Source organism: Danio rerio, chromosome 20, assembly GCF_049306965.1.
Source record: "Danio rerio strain Tuebingen ecotype United States chromosome 20, GRCz12tu, whole genome shotgun sequence".
NCBI classification, from domain to species: Eukaryota; Metazoa; Chordata; class Actinopteri; order Cypriniformes; family Danionidae; genus Danio; species Danio rerio.
In genome coordinates, this window is record NC_133195.1 from 39992775 (window position 1) to 40005476 (window position 12702).

A 12702-nucleotide genomic window follows, 5' to 3' on the forward strand; every position below is an offset into this window, starting at 1 on the left:
AATCAATATTTATACACAATATTTATGTGTATCCACATCTGTTTTGTGAGAAGTGCTTTTCATTTGATATGTGAACGACCTGTACAGCTTTACTTTGAATATTCCTCGAGCAAGAATGATGTCGACTGAAATGTTGTTGTACACCAGGCTCACCAAAATGGTACCATTGATACCCTTTTGGCAGTGGGAACGCAAGCCTGATAAAGGTGACCTGTACCGGACCGTATCGTACCTATCCAATCAGTGGAAACAGGCTATAATTGAATACATTTATCCAATGTTTGGTTGCTGTTAAAGTGGGTTTAGCCACAGCCAGCCATATTCACCCTGTGTATTGCAGTACAGTGACCTTGCTTTTTATTTTCACCTAAGTCTTATTACCTGGAATACAGACAGCACTCTATAATAAAGCTTTTGTATTGTTGATATAAGTTCTGTAGATTTTTTTTTTTTTTTTGTTGCACAATTGAGCAATGTGTTGTTTCTGAATACCCTCAGTGATTTGTTGTACAATCACATGTATGAATCACTATAAAAATGCTGGGTATGCTTTAGGGTACCTTATGTGCTGCTTAAATGTGTCCTGTTTCTATGGTTACATACTGCAACTGATGCTTGTAGGGAACATCTAAACAGTACATAGACAATTAGATGTTGTGATTTCCTACCATTTTCTTATTTACTTTTGTCCCAGCCTCATTATTATGGGGTTGGACAGCCTGTTGCCTTCAGAACTGCCGTAATTGTTTATGGCATAGATGCTGATACCAATTCACAGATATTTTGGACCAGTCTGACACTATTTCATCTATCTCTTGTTCCACTATATCCCAAAGGTGCTTTATAGGTTTGACATCTGGCGATTTTGGAAGCCATTTGTGGTATCTTATGGTACACTATGGTCATAAAGGAATGGGCATGGTCTTCAACATTGCTCAGTAAGATTAGGGTGTTTAAATGATGCTCATTTGATACTAAAGGGTCCAAAAATGGCTAAGAAATTATTCCCCACACCATTGCACCACTACAAGTTTAAACCATTGATACAAGACTGGATGAATCCATATTTTCATTCTTTCCCGACCTAATACTGCAATAGAAATCGAGATTCATCAGACCATGCAATATTTTTTCAATCTTCTTTTGTCCAGTTTTGACCAGCCTATGCAAACTGTAAATGAAGCTGAAAGGAGTGAGCCCCGATGTGGACCTCAAGGTTTAACTTGTGAGAGATGCTCATCTACTGACCTTGGTTGCAATAACTGCTAATTTCCTATTAGCTTTAACCAGTCTGACCATTCTCTTCAGACCTCTTGAATCAGAATTCATCTTCGCCCACAGTGCTTTCGCTTACGGCATATTTTCTATATTTCAGACTATTCTATTTTATTCCAGACTCTAGACATCATTTTGCATGAAAATCTCAGTATTTCAGCAGTTTTCACCACCATCAACCATCTTTACGGCACTTAAATCAGCTGTCTTCCTCTTTCTGATGCTGGGTTTAAACTTTCACAAATCGTCTTGACCGTCACGGGGAAACAACTATACACTCTCATTCACACACACATACAATATGTACTATTTTAGTTTACCCAATTCACCTATATTGCAAGTTTTTGGACTTGTGGGGGAAACCGGAGAACCCGGAGGAAACCCACGCAAACACGGGTAGAACATGCAAACTCCACACAGAAAATGCGAACTGACCCAGCCGAGGTTTGAGCCAGCGACCTTCTTGCTGTGAGGCGACAGAGCTACCCACTGCGCCACTGCATTGCCCTGAGTTAAGCTTCTATTTGCTTAAACACACCTGCCAGGAATATCCTAGTACAGTGATCCTCAACCACCTGCAGACAGGTACCAGTCTGTGGATTAATTGGGACCAGACCACACAAGAAATCAATAATTATTTCAGTTTTAGTGTGAACAATCTTTTATTTAGAAGAACCTTTCATTTAAAAAAATTACCTAGTTCTCTTGCTTACGTCTTGGTCACTTGATCGGTCAAATTATTCCACAAGCAGCAAAATGAGTAAGAATCAGACGTCTTTGGAAAGTTTTTATGTTAAGGGGAAAAGGCTCAGTGAAGGACCTGCAAACTGCCAAGCAATGTATCCGCAACCCATTCATCAACGAATCAGGTGAATCCACTATTTTTGTGCAAGAAGATCAACTGCTGGAGTTCGCAAAAGACTATGGCCTTTTAAGGGCCGTTCGCATATCGCATCTTTTCTAGAGTCGTACAAGTTTGTTATTTCCATTGTAACTTATGCTTATTAATTCATGATTTGGTTATGGTAAAACAAACACCATGTGGGTCAGGTAGTTGAAATTATAGGCTACAAATAAATTTGTTATGAATGAATGAATTACTCATAAATTCATTATTGAATAATCATTCATAAATAATTAGTTCACTGTCTATTTGTCTATGACGACGATGCCATGGTCCATTGTGATGTTTCACTTTAGACATCACACAATGCCAAACTGGTCTTCATCGCCCAACCCTAGTTCACGGTGATAAAAAGAAGTTGGAGCTAAACTACAGGACACCGACCCTCCAGGACTGAGTTTGGGCTTACCTGCGTTAAAGCATTTGGATGTCAAATTTATGCTTTTGTGTTTTATGTAAATGTCAGTATAAATCTAGACTCAAGACACTTGTCCTTGCAATAGCAGAGTGTTGTCTGCCTCCCTAACTGTATTAGAAAGTGTGTTCCAGATTTTAGGCACCTGATATGAAACGGATCTACTGCCTACAATCAATTTTCATATACTAGGAACAATCAGTTGTCTATGATTAATTGGACCTAGTGGACAGGAGCGACTGTAATACACCAGGATCTCACTCAAATTCTTTGGAGCTAAGCCATTCAGAGCATCATCAATAGTAATACTAGGATATTCTGGCAGGTGTGTTTAAGCAAGTTGGAGCTCAACTCAGGGCAATGCAGTGGCGCAGTGGTTAGCGCTGTCGCCTCACAGCAAGAGGGTCGCTGGCTTGAGCCTCGGCTGGGTCAGTTGGCAAAATGTATGATCATGTTTTATAAGGCTTTGTTTGAGAGTTTAATAAGATACAGCATCACAGCCTGATTTGGCAATTTGTCTTTGCAGCTGAGATCTAGAGTAGTTTGATTCACATTACTTGGAAAATTATTGGTGTATCAGAACAGATACAGAATATGTATGAACAGGACACAATAAGACGTGCTAAACAAATAGTTTGTGACATATAGTATCACATGTTCTGCACAAGAAGTATGAGTTGTTACCTTCGGTGAAAAGGTTCAGGGTACCTTGCTGTAGATTAAACGGATTCCTTTTTATCCGGTGAGCATTAAGCTAGTAAATAATTGTGGTGGCTTAGACTGAGAGTATCTGTTTTGCTTATGTATGTGTATAATATATGTTAGGCAGGCAACAATACAGTTAGCCCATGGTTCAATACATACATAGGTTTTTTTAACACTGTTTTCGGTTCGGTTATCATTGCTTGACGCATGTTTTTTTTTTCTATAGGCAATAGGAACAGTTAGAGGTTAAGGAGAAAAAAAAATACAAACGATTTATTGCAACCCTCAAGGCCAAGAAAAGTACACTAGTTCACAGTGTATTGTATAAAAAAATTAACACTGAAATCTCACAGCTGCTGGTAGCCCATGTACAAACTGGGGAACACATAAAATTCTACACTTTGAAAATAAACATACATGTGAAATAATAAAGATGAATTGGCCATTTCAAATAAACATATTTGTACTTAAGTAAACATAAAAAAAAAACATCTTAATTATCTCTGTGCTGAAAAAATGCGAGACTGTAGTCTGTAACACGGATCGAGTGCTTTTATAAAATGTCAAAAGCCCACATCTCCCATCACCGAAAAATCTTTAGCAAAAAAACACCCGCACTGCCTTTGTTATTTTTATGTGTCTCTCGGAACCAGATGGGTATGTTTGCTTGAAAGATTCAGCGAGGGATTGATTTGTTCACCATTTTTTTTCTTTTATTGTTATTATACTTACCGGCAAAACCGAAATGTCCTCACACCGCAGATTTGAAAGACGCCGGCGCTTTCTCGTACTGTTGCCTCACTTTGCCGGCGCTTACTTGTACTGTTGCCTCAGTCTCACTTCACTCCCGCTCGCAATGTTAAAGTGTGAAATTATAGTCAAGCGCCCCCTAACTTTTGAGCATAGTGATTGGATATTTACTCGTGGGGAGGAGTTTCCTCATCTGAGCTCTTGGACTTAGAGGCACACACAGTCAGGGCAGATATAAAACCCACATAAATTATTGAATGCAAAACCGAGAAAACTGCAATTCACAAGCACGTATTGAACCGTGCAGGTCGTACCGTACGGTTCAATATAATATTGAGAACCGTGGCACCCCTATATGGAGGCGGGCATGTAACTTTTTTGGGGCTGGGGGCTGGATGGATTTATTGATAGATTTATTTATTTATATACTCATTTGTTTTTTGTATGTTGTATTGTTTTTCCATGTTTGTGATGACTGCAGCTGAGGGCAAGAGCCCAAGACAAATTTCCCTAACTGGGACATTAAGTTTTACCCTACCTTACCAATATTAATTTAAAAATGATATGATGTTTAATAGGGAGCCTATGCAATGCTCTACAAGACTATCCAAAAGTTAGAGTTGCACAAAATCCTAAATACACTGAAAATTGTTGTTTGTCTTTGGATGTGATTTCTCATCGTCACATAATATTGGTTATAAGATGGCATTATCCATGCCATGCCAATGGAATTTTACTGGTTTCCCCTTCTAGCAGTTCCCAGAGACCGTAACACTTGGTGGACAGCACCACAGATCAAAGAAGGCTTTCAATTAGTAACCCTTTCGTAGCAGATTTATGATTCCCCTGCAAGGAGCCATTGATTATGTGTATTGCTAGCGGGAATGAGCCGTCACCTCAGACCGGGCCTGTTTGGAGTCATCTGACTCTTATGCTCAATCTGCTTGAGCTATGTTGCCTGTCATAGTGTTTACAGTAAAAAAAAAAAATGGAGCCATTTGAAAACTGGTCCAACTTGAAGAAAAGCTGGTTTTGCTAGTCTAAAGTGGCGCCTGGGGTCCTATTGCCGCCATCATTTTGTTGTTCTATTAACACTGTGGTATTTCTTATGTACAACAACAACATATGGGTATCAGTCAATGCAACTACAATTACTGACTCGTTAGCGCCAGTGAATGACTTAAAGAAAATGTCCTGCTTTAATAGAATAGTTCTGTCATTCTTGACTCTGTAGGCTGACATGCGTCTGACTTGTTTTTCAGGTGCGCAAATGCTCAAAATGAGTGCCGCCGGGGAGAATGCACTCGACCCCAACATCTTAGAGTCACGGAAGAGGAAGGGCTCTCCATGTGATACCTCTGGTCCCAGGTGAAGTATAAGATCATCTTTCCTCCTTTCGGTTCCTTTCCAGTTTATAGCGTTTCAGATTACTGAGTATTTTATAAGATCGTAGCAATTTTGGCTTTTATGTAAGACAGTGTGGCATACAAGCAGGCTACAATGCAGGCAAAGTGTGTCAGAGGAAAAACAGTGGGTATTGAATGGGAGGAAAAGGGCTTTGTTTTAACCATAAACACATACATACATACATACATACATACATGCATACATACATACATACATACATGCATACATACATGCATGCATACATACATACACGTACTGTACATACATACATACATACACACAAGCATATATATACATACAATCATACATGCATATGAATAAATTTTTTTAACGTTGTATCTTAAAAAGTCTTGGAAATGTACAATGTTGATAGTTTAGAGGCTTTTTATTTTGGTTAATCTGTTAGTTAGCTTGTCAATTATTTAAAGGGATAGTTCACCAAAACTCATTTACTCACCCTTCATTTGTTCAAAACTCATCAGAGTTTCTTTTTTTTGCTGAACACAAATTAAGATATTTAGAAAAATGCTGATTGCTGGGACCCAATGACTTCCATAATATTTTTCTTCTTTTATGCAAGTCGATGGGTACCAGCAAACATCATTCTTTAACATATCTTTTGTGCGTAAGAGAAGTTAATGAAACACATTTACATTTAGTCATTTAGCAGATGCTTTTATCCAAAGTGACTTACAAATGAGGACAAGGAAGCTATTTACACAACTAAGAGCAACAATGAATAAGTGCTATAGGCAAGTTTCAGGTCTGTAAAGTCTAAGAAGGAAAGTATTAGTAGTATTAGTATTTTTTATTTATTTATTTTTTATTTTTTTGGGTACAGTTAGTGTGATATTCAGAGAGGCAATTGCAGATTAGGAAGTGAAGTGAAGTGGAGACTAAATAGTTGAGTTTTTAGTCGTTTCTTGAAAATAGCAGGTGACTCTGCCGTTCTGATGCAGTTAGGGAGTTCATTCCACCAACTGGGCAGATTGAGCGTGAGCGTGAGCGAAAGTGATTTCTTCCCTCTTTGGGATGGAACCACGAGGAGACGTTCATTCACAGAACGCAAGTTTCTGGAGGGCACATAGATCTGCAGAATTTAGAGCAGATAAGAAGGAGCAAGGCCAGAAGTCACTTTGTAGGCGAACATCAGAGCTTTGAATTTGATGCGAGCAGCAACTGGCAGCCAGTGCAAACGGAGTAGCAGCGGAGTGACATGTGCTCGTTTAGGTTCATTGAAGACCACTCGTGCTGCTGCGTTCTGGAGCAGCTGAAGAGGCTTGATAGAGTTAGCTGGAAGCCCAGCTAGTAGAGAGTTACAGTAATCCAGTTTGGAGAGAACAAGAGCTTGAACAAGGAGTTGAGCTGCATGTTCAGATAAGAAGGGTCATATATTTCTGAGATTATAGAGTGCGAATCTGCACGATCGAGCAGTTCTAGAAATGTGGTCAGAGAACTTTAGTTGGTCATCAATCGTTACTCCAAGGCTTTTCACCATTTTGGATGCAGTAATGGTTGCCCCATCCATCTGGATTGAAAAGTTATGGTGTAGAGTCGGGTTGGCAGAAACTACAAGCATTTCAGTTTTTGCGAGGTTCAGCTGAAGATGATGATCTTTCATCCAGTGTGAAATATCCAACAGGCAGGCTGAGATGCGAGCCGGAACCGAGGGATCATCAGGATGAAAAGAGAGGTATAGCTGGGTATCATCAGCATAGCAGTGGTAGGAGAATCCATGTCTCTGGATGACTGGTCCTAGAGATGATGTGTAGATGGAGAAGAGAAGTGGCCCAAGAACAGAGCCTTGAGGTACCCCAGTGTTTAGATGCTGTAGGTTGCACACCTCTGCCCTCCAAGACACCCTGAATGACCTGTCAGAGAGGTAAGATCTGAACCATTGTATAACAGTGCCCGCAACGCCCAGTGACTCGAGCGTAGATAGCAGGATCTGGTGGTTGACAGTGTCAAAAGCAGCTGACAAATCCAGCAAAATGAGGACTGATGATTTTGAGTCTGCTTTAGCCAGTCTGAGATCCTCCACGACCGAGAGCAGGGCAGTCTCAGTTGAGTGGCCTTTCTTAAAGCCGGATTGCTTGTTGTCCATGAGATTGTTTTGAGTAAGAAAGTCCAGGACTTGATTGAACACTACTTTCTCCAGAATCTTGGCCATGAATGGCAGCAGGGATACTGGTCTGTAGTTTTCAAGTAGCGTATGGTCCAGGTTGGGTTTCTTTAGCAGTGGGGTTACCCTAGCCTGCTTAAATGAAGTGGGGAATAAACCAGAGTCAAGAGATGTGTTAATTATGTGAGTCAGTGTTGGTATGACTGCAGGAGAGATGGCTTGCAAGAGAAGAGAGGGAATGGGATCGAGTGGACAGGTGGTTGCATGGCTAGATAAACACATAACGGTTTAAAGCCATAAGAGGGAGAGTAAATGATAAGGTAATTTTTATTTTTTTTATAATTTTTTTTTATATTTTTCATTTTCCATTTTGGGTGAACTACAATTTTTTTTATCCCTTTAAATATAAAACAAATATGTATTCAGTGTTTATAGGTGTTTTTGCGATTTATAGCATATTTCAAAGGAGATCTAAATATAAAATAACCACATATGTTGGGCATAATCATTATATCATGAAGTGGGCCAAGTTTTCTACTGAATTAAAATATATTTGCTTGTCATCGAGGCGGTAGATACTGTATAAGCTATGAACAATAAAAATACTATAGTGAATACTATAGTGTTTAGAAGCATACTATACATAATGGCTTAAACTGTAATTGCTGTTGTGGTACAACTCAACTGTAGTAAAAGTATTCTATGGTATAATTATACACCATCACAATGCACCCTAGTTTACACTAACGTTATTTATTACACTTTATTACTTTACTAATCTACAGTATTCTGTAGCATTCATTAACAAAGAGTTATACACATTATACACTTTACTATGTGGTTCAAAAACATGTTATTATAACTACTATAGTTTTCCCCCATGCAGATATCTTCCAGACATCACGAAATAACAGATAAAAGCATACAAAAGTGTGTACGCATAGTCTACATTATTATTTATTTATTTTTGTAAGAGGGAATGAACTTAACAAACTTACCATCAACAAAAATTCATCTGGATGTTCACGTTATGGTTGTTTATTCTTCCGAAACGGCAGTAAAGACTTGGTTTATTGCAAGACAAGAAGGAGATTTTATAGCAGTGATTACATGCCAGGGTGCATTATTTATATTTTTCTGTAATTTGTATAAGTGTGGTGGTGTTTGTATCTGATTTTTACACATTAACATATTTTTACACATAGCTAGGTCTCTATATAGTCTTTATTGGTGCTGTCAAATGAATTATCGCGTCCAAAAAAGTTTGTACACATGGGTGTATTGAAAAAATCTCAGTTTTTTTTTTTCTTTTTTCTTTCGCTCCTTTATGAACAGAAACTTTTGGATGGTAATAAAAGTTGTTTGCATTTCTTATTTTGGTAATTTAAACGATTATAAACAACATAAAACTGAAACATTTTGATGTACTGATACAATGTAGAAGTATCACTTCCTGCCCTCCATCTGAATTTTGCGTCACCAATCACGTCATGTGTGAAACACATTTACTGTACAGTCTTGCTATTTTAGGGGGTGTTGACTAACAAAACAATAACATAATACTATTAATTTTGTCTATTAAGGGTGTTAGGGAAGTAAGAAAAGGCTGACTTTAAGTCTTAAAACTTAAAATGAGTTTAGCAGTTATTCAGATATGAAAGCTTGTTTTTAAAAGAAATTAATTGAAATGTTACAATAATGGTGATAGTTTGGACACTTATTTTATTATTTAATTTAAAAATTATTTAATATATTTTTTAAGTGTATACTAAAATACTTTAAATGTTACAATAGAAGTAACAATTTAGGTATTTTTTTCTAGTAGATCCTAGTAGTCCTAAATACTTTTTCAAACTATTAGTTTTATGAAATATTTTGAAAAAACAATGTATGCGAAAGAGCAACTTTTCCCACACTTTTTACATTGCAATTTTAATTAAATTCGATTTAAATACCTTTTGGTAGTATTGAAAATAACAGTAGGATGGGGAATATGATCATGACTGCACTCAAACTCCAGTTCCTACAAACAACAGCCTGATATATGCTAAATACTGGGTTGTTTTTTTGGTGTAGTGGAGCACACCAGCACATTTTCTTGAAGGTTTCCTTGTGTCAGGGTTGATTGGAGGAGAACTGGTCTGTCTGGCCGAGTGATCCTCTTCCATAGGGCCTTGGTGGGGCTGATGTAACTGCCTGTTTCTACAGCAACCCCACGCAGCGCCCTGACCTGTGTATGAGCGCGCCTGCGCACAACCTTAGCAAGGCACTGACCTACTTTCTCTGCTGTCTTCTCCCACACACACACATGGTAACATGCGCTCACTCTTGCAAGTCATTCATATGTACATGCACTTGCTCACCCAGGAGAAGCACAGCCTCAAACAGATAAGCACTTTCCTCCATCCTCAAACACGTACAGCAGCCATTGGATACTGCACACACTCTCACACACACACATTCTGGAGGAAGGGAAAGCAGGTTGTTGGTCTCTTTAAGGGTTAAATATTAAAATGAGCATTTCAGTTTGATTAGGGCTGAAAAACAACATTAGCAACAATGGCAATGAAAGAATGCTGGAAAAATATTTGTGTTGTCATCCAACTTGTTTTTTACTTTCGATGTTGTTTTGTTACATACTTTTGTTCACTTACAATATGAGAAATACATGGATGCAGCCGTAATGTTTGTTTGCGGAGAACAAACAATGCCAAACCGGTGAAGTGTAGAAAGATTTTACAAAGAAGTAAATACTGTATTTTGTATTTTGATAGGATGTGATGGATTCATCGCAAGTGTGATGTACATGAGCACTGGCATAATTTTAGCAAACATTCAGACACCATTCACACTGCTGACAGTGAAACACACACCAAAAAGTGAGAAAATGGTTTTTGAGAAAGCTAAAATCTGATCTTAGGAATATGAAAGCAACTTGTTTTAGAAACCATATAAATATGTATGCAAACGGTACATTTGCATTATAAAATGCAGCTCTTTAGAATTTGCTATCTCAAGCGAGTTATTTTACAAGTATAATATACTAAGACAGACAGTGGTTCTCAAAGTGAGGGTTGGGACAATGACCAGGAGTGACCTGGTTATGACCAAACTCAAATAATATTGTAAATAGTTATATTTTTTAGGATCAACATGTTTTATTCATAACCCCCAGAAGATAGTTAATAGTTACGTTAAAGAAACAACAACAACGTACAAATAAAAATCCATCAACTTTTTAAAAAATATTAACATATTAAATTTTTAAATGACTATAAAAATATTATACGATTATTAGACTGTTGCATTTTTGTGTTGTCAATATGTTCATGTTGATATATAGCTGTGTGTGCAAAGTTTTTTTTATTTACAGTATAACCCCCTTGAAATGTGGTGGATTTGTTTATTACATATATATATAATAAGTAATATACTATATATATATATATATATATATATATATATATATATATATATATATATATATATATACATACATATATAGACCTTTGCATGATTCAGTCTAGGTCTAGTCGGATAAACAATATTATATCCAATTGCGTTGAAATTTAAAATGGCCATGTAAAAATGTTATTTATGTCAATAACAATTATAAGCTCTGGACTTATTTTACTCTACATTGATTAACATAGATTGATTTGCAAAAATGTGCAACAATGAAAATCTACATGTTTGTTGATATTAGAGATGTACCAAATTTTCGGCCACCGAAAATTTATCGTACGAAAATATGTTATGTTATTTAATGGACCCTCTCATTTTTGTGGCTTCAGTCATTGTTGGAGTACTCTTTTCAATATTGAACCAGAGCTTCCCACACATAGACTTTACTTGGGCGGGCCACCCAGATATATTAACGGCTGCCCATGTATATTTAGTGACACATTTTTTGTTTTACTATTATCATCATCCTATTACACTTTTTTTTTTTTTTTTTTGTATATGCCCAATATAATCAAACATCCGCGATCGCTTAACTAGCAGAAAATCTTCTCTGCTTTACCTGTTTCATACTGCTCACCATTGCACCATTAGAAATGGGTAATAAACTCATTTGTCTTATTTAAATAATCTATGTTTTATTTTTGCAATTATTATACTTTTTCGAAATAATGTCTGTTTTTGTTCCTTTTTTTCTTTCATTCATTCCTCGTTTGCTGTATATTTTATTAATTTGATGATGTCAATAGATCACATAGTTTAGGCATCTAAAATGCTTTGGCAATACTGTAAAAAATGTCATGCCAATAAAGCAACCTGAACTTGAATGAGAGAGAGGAGCAGATTTTACCTGTCAGTGGGTGCACACGGCTCCTGAATAGCATTTATTTCAGCAGTCTTTTTTTTTTTACTTTAACCTATTGAAAAGAAAAAGTTTAAAACAGATAATATTAAAAATAGTGTTAAAAATCTAATTATGTTTTCTTTGTTGCATAAAGTTAACTATTTAAGTGCTGTGGGCAAAGGTGTGTTTCAGTCCAGCTACCACCGCAAGTATATTTCAAACCTGTGGGAAGCACCGTAGAACAATTAACAATTTGCATCAGAATATATATTGTTATCCTTCAATATGGACAATAATTATTGAGATTGTATATTTGCCATATGGCCCAGCCCTAATTCACTTCCCTACAAAATCATCCCGATCAATCTGAATGACTTTGCAAATAAAGTTTGCCATGTGGTGAAATTGTATTCATATCACAATATAAATCGCAGAGCTAGAAATTATCACGATGGCAGATTTTTTCAATATCGTGCAGCCCTATCATTAACTCACCCTTCACTTTGTTTCTTTGCTTCATTGTGTTTCTGCTTTATTTATTTATTTTATTTTTTTGGAAAAATGTTGCAAACCTGTAACCTTTGAATCAATCCATTTATCCTTACATGTCCCGCATCCTTTAACACAATCTCACGCTCTCATTTCTGTACGCTTTATCCAATTGAGCAGCGACTGCTGAAGAACAAACACTGAAACTCCCTTATTCTGTGTCCTCAACGCAGTTCACACCTGCAATCAGAGGGCTTATTCACCTCGCCTTCTCCAATCTTTTATTTTGATTGCATGATAAATGGACTCGCATCCAAAGCCTTTGCATT

General features: G+C 37.1%; 1 protein-coding gene across 3 annotated transcripts in view; it reads left to right on the top strand.

Moving 5' to 3' along the window:
* ncoa1 (nuclear receptor coactivator 1) overlaps window positions 1–12702 on the top strand; it is a 109084-nt gene that overhangs the window by 41646 nt on the left and 54736 nt on the right. For all 3 annotated transcript variants that reach the window (XM_686652.10, XM_009294874.5, XM_021468660.3), the window contains one exon: window positions 5312–5417. In XM_686652.10, coding sequence (XP_691744.6) covers window positions 5320–5417 — 98 coding nt within the window. In that variant the 5' untranslated portion in view covers window positions 5312–5319. The remainder of the gene's footprint in view (window positions 1–5311; window positions 5418–12702) is intronic.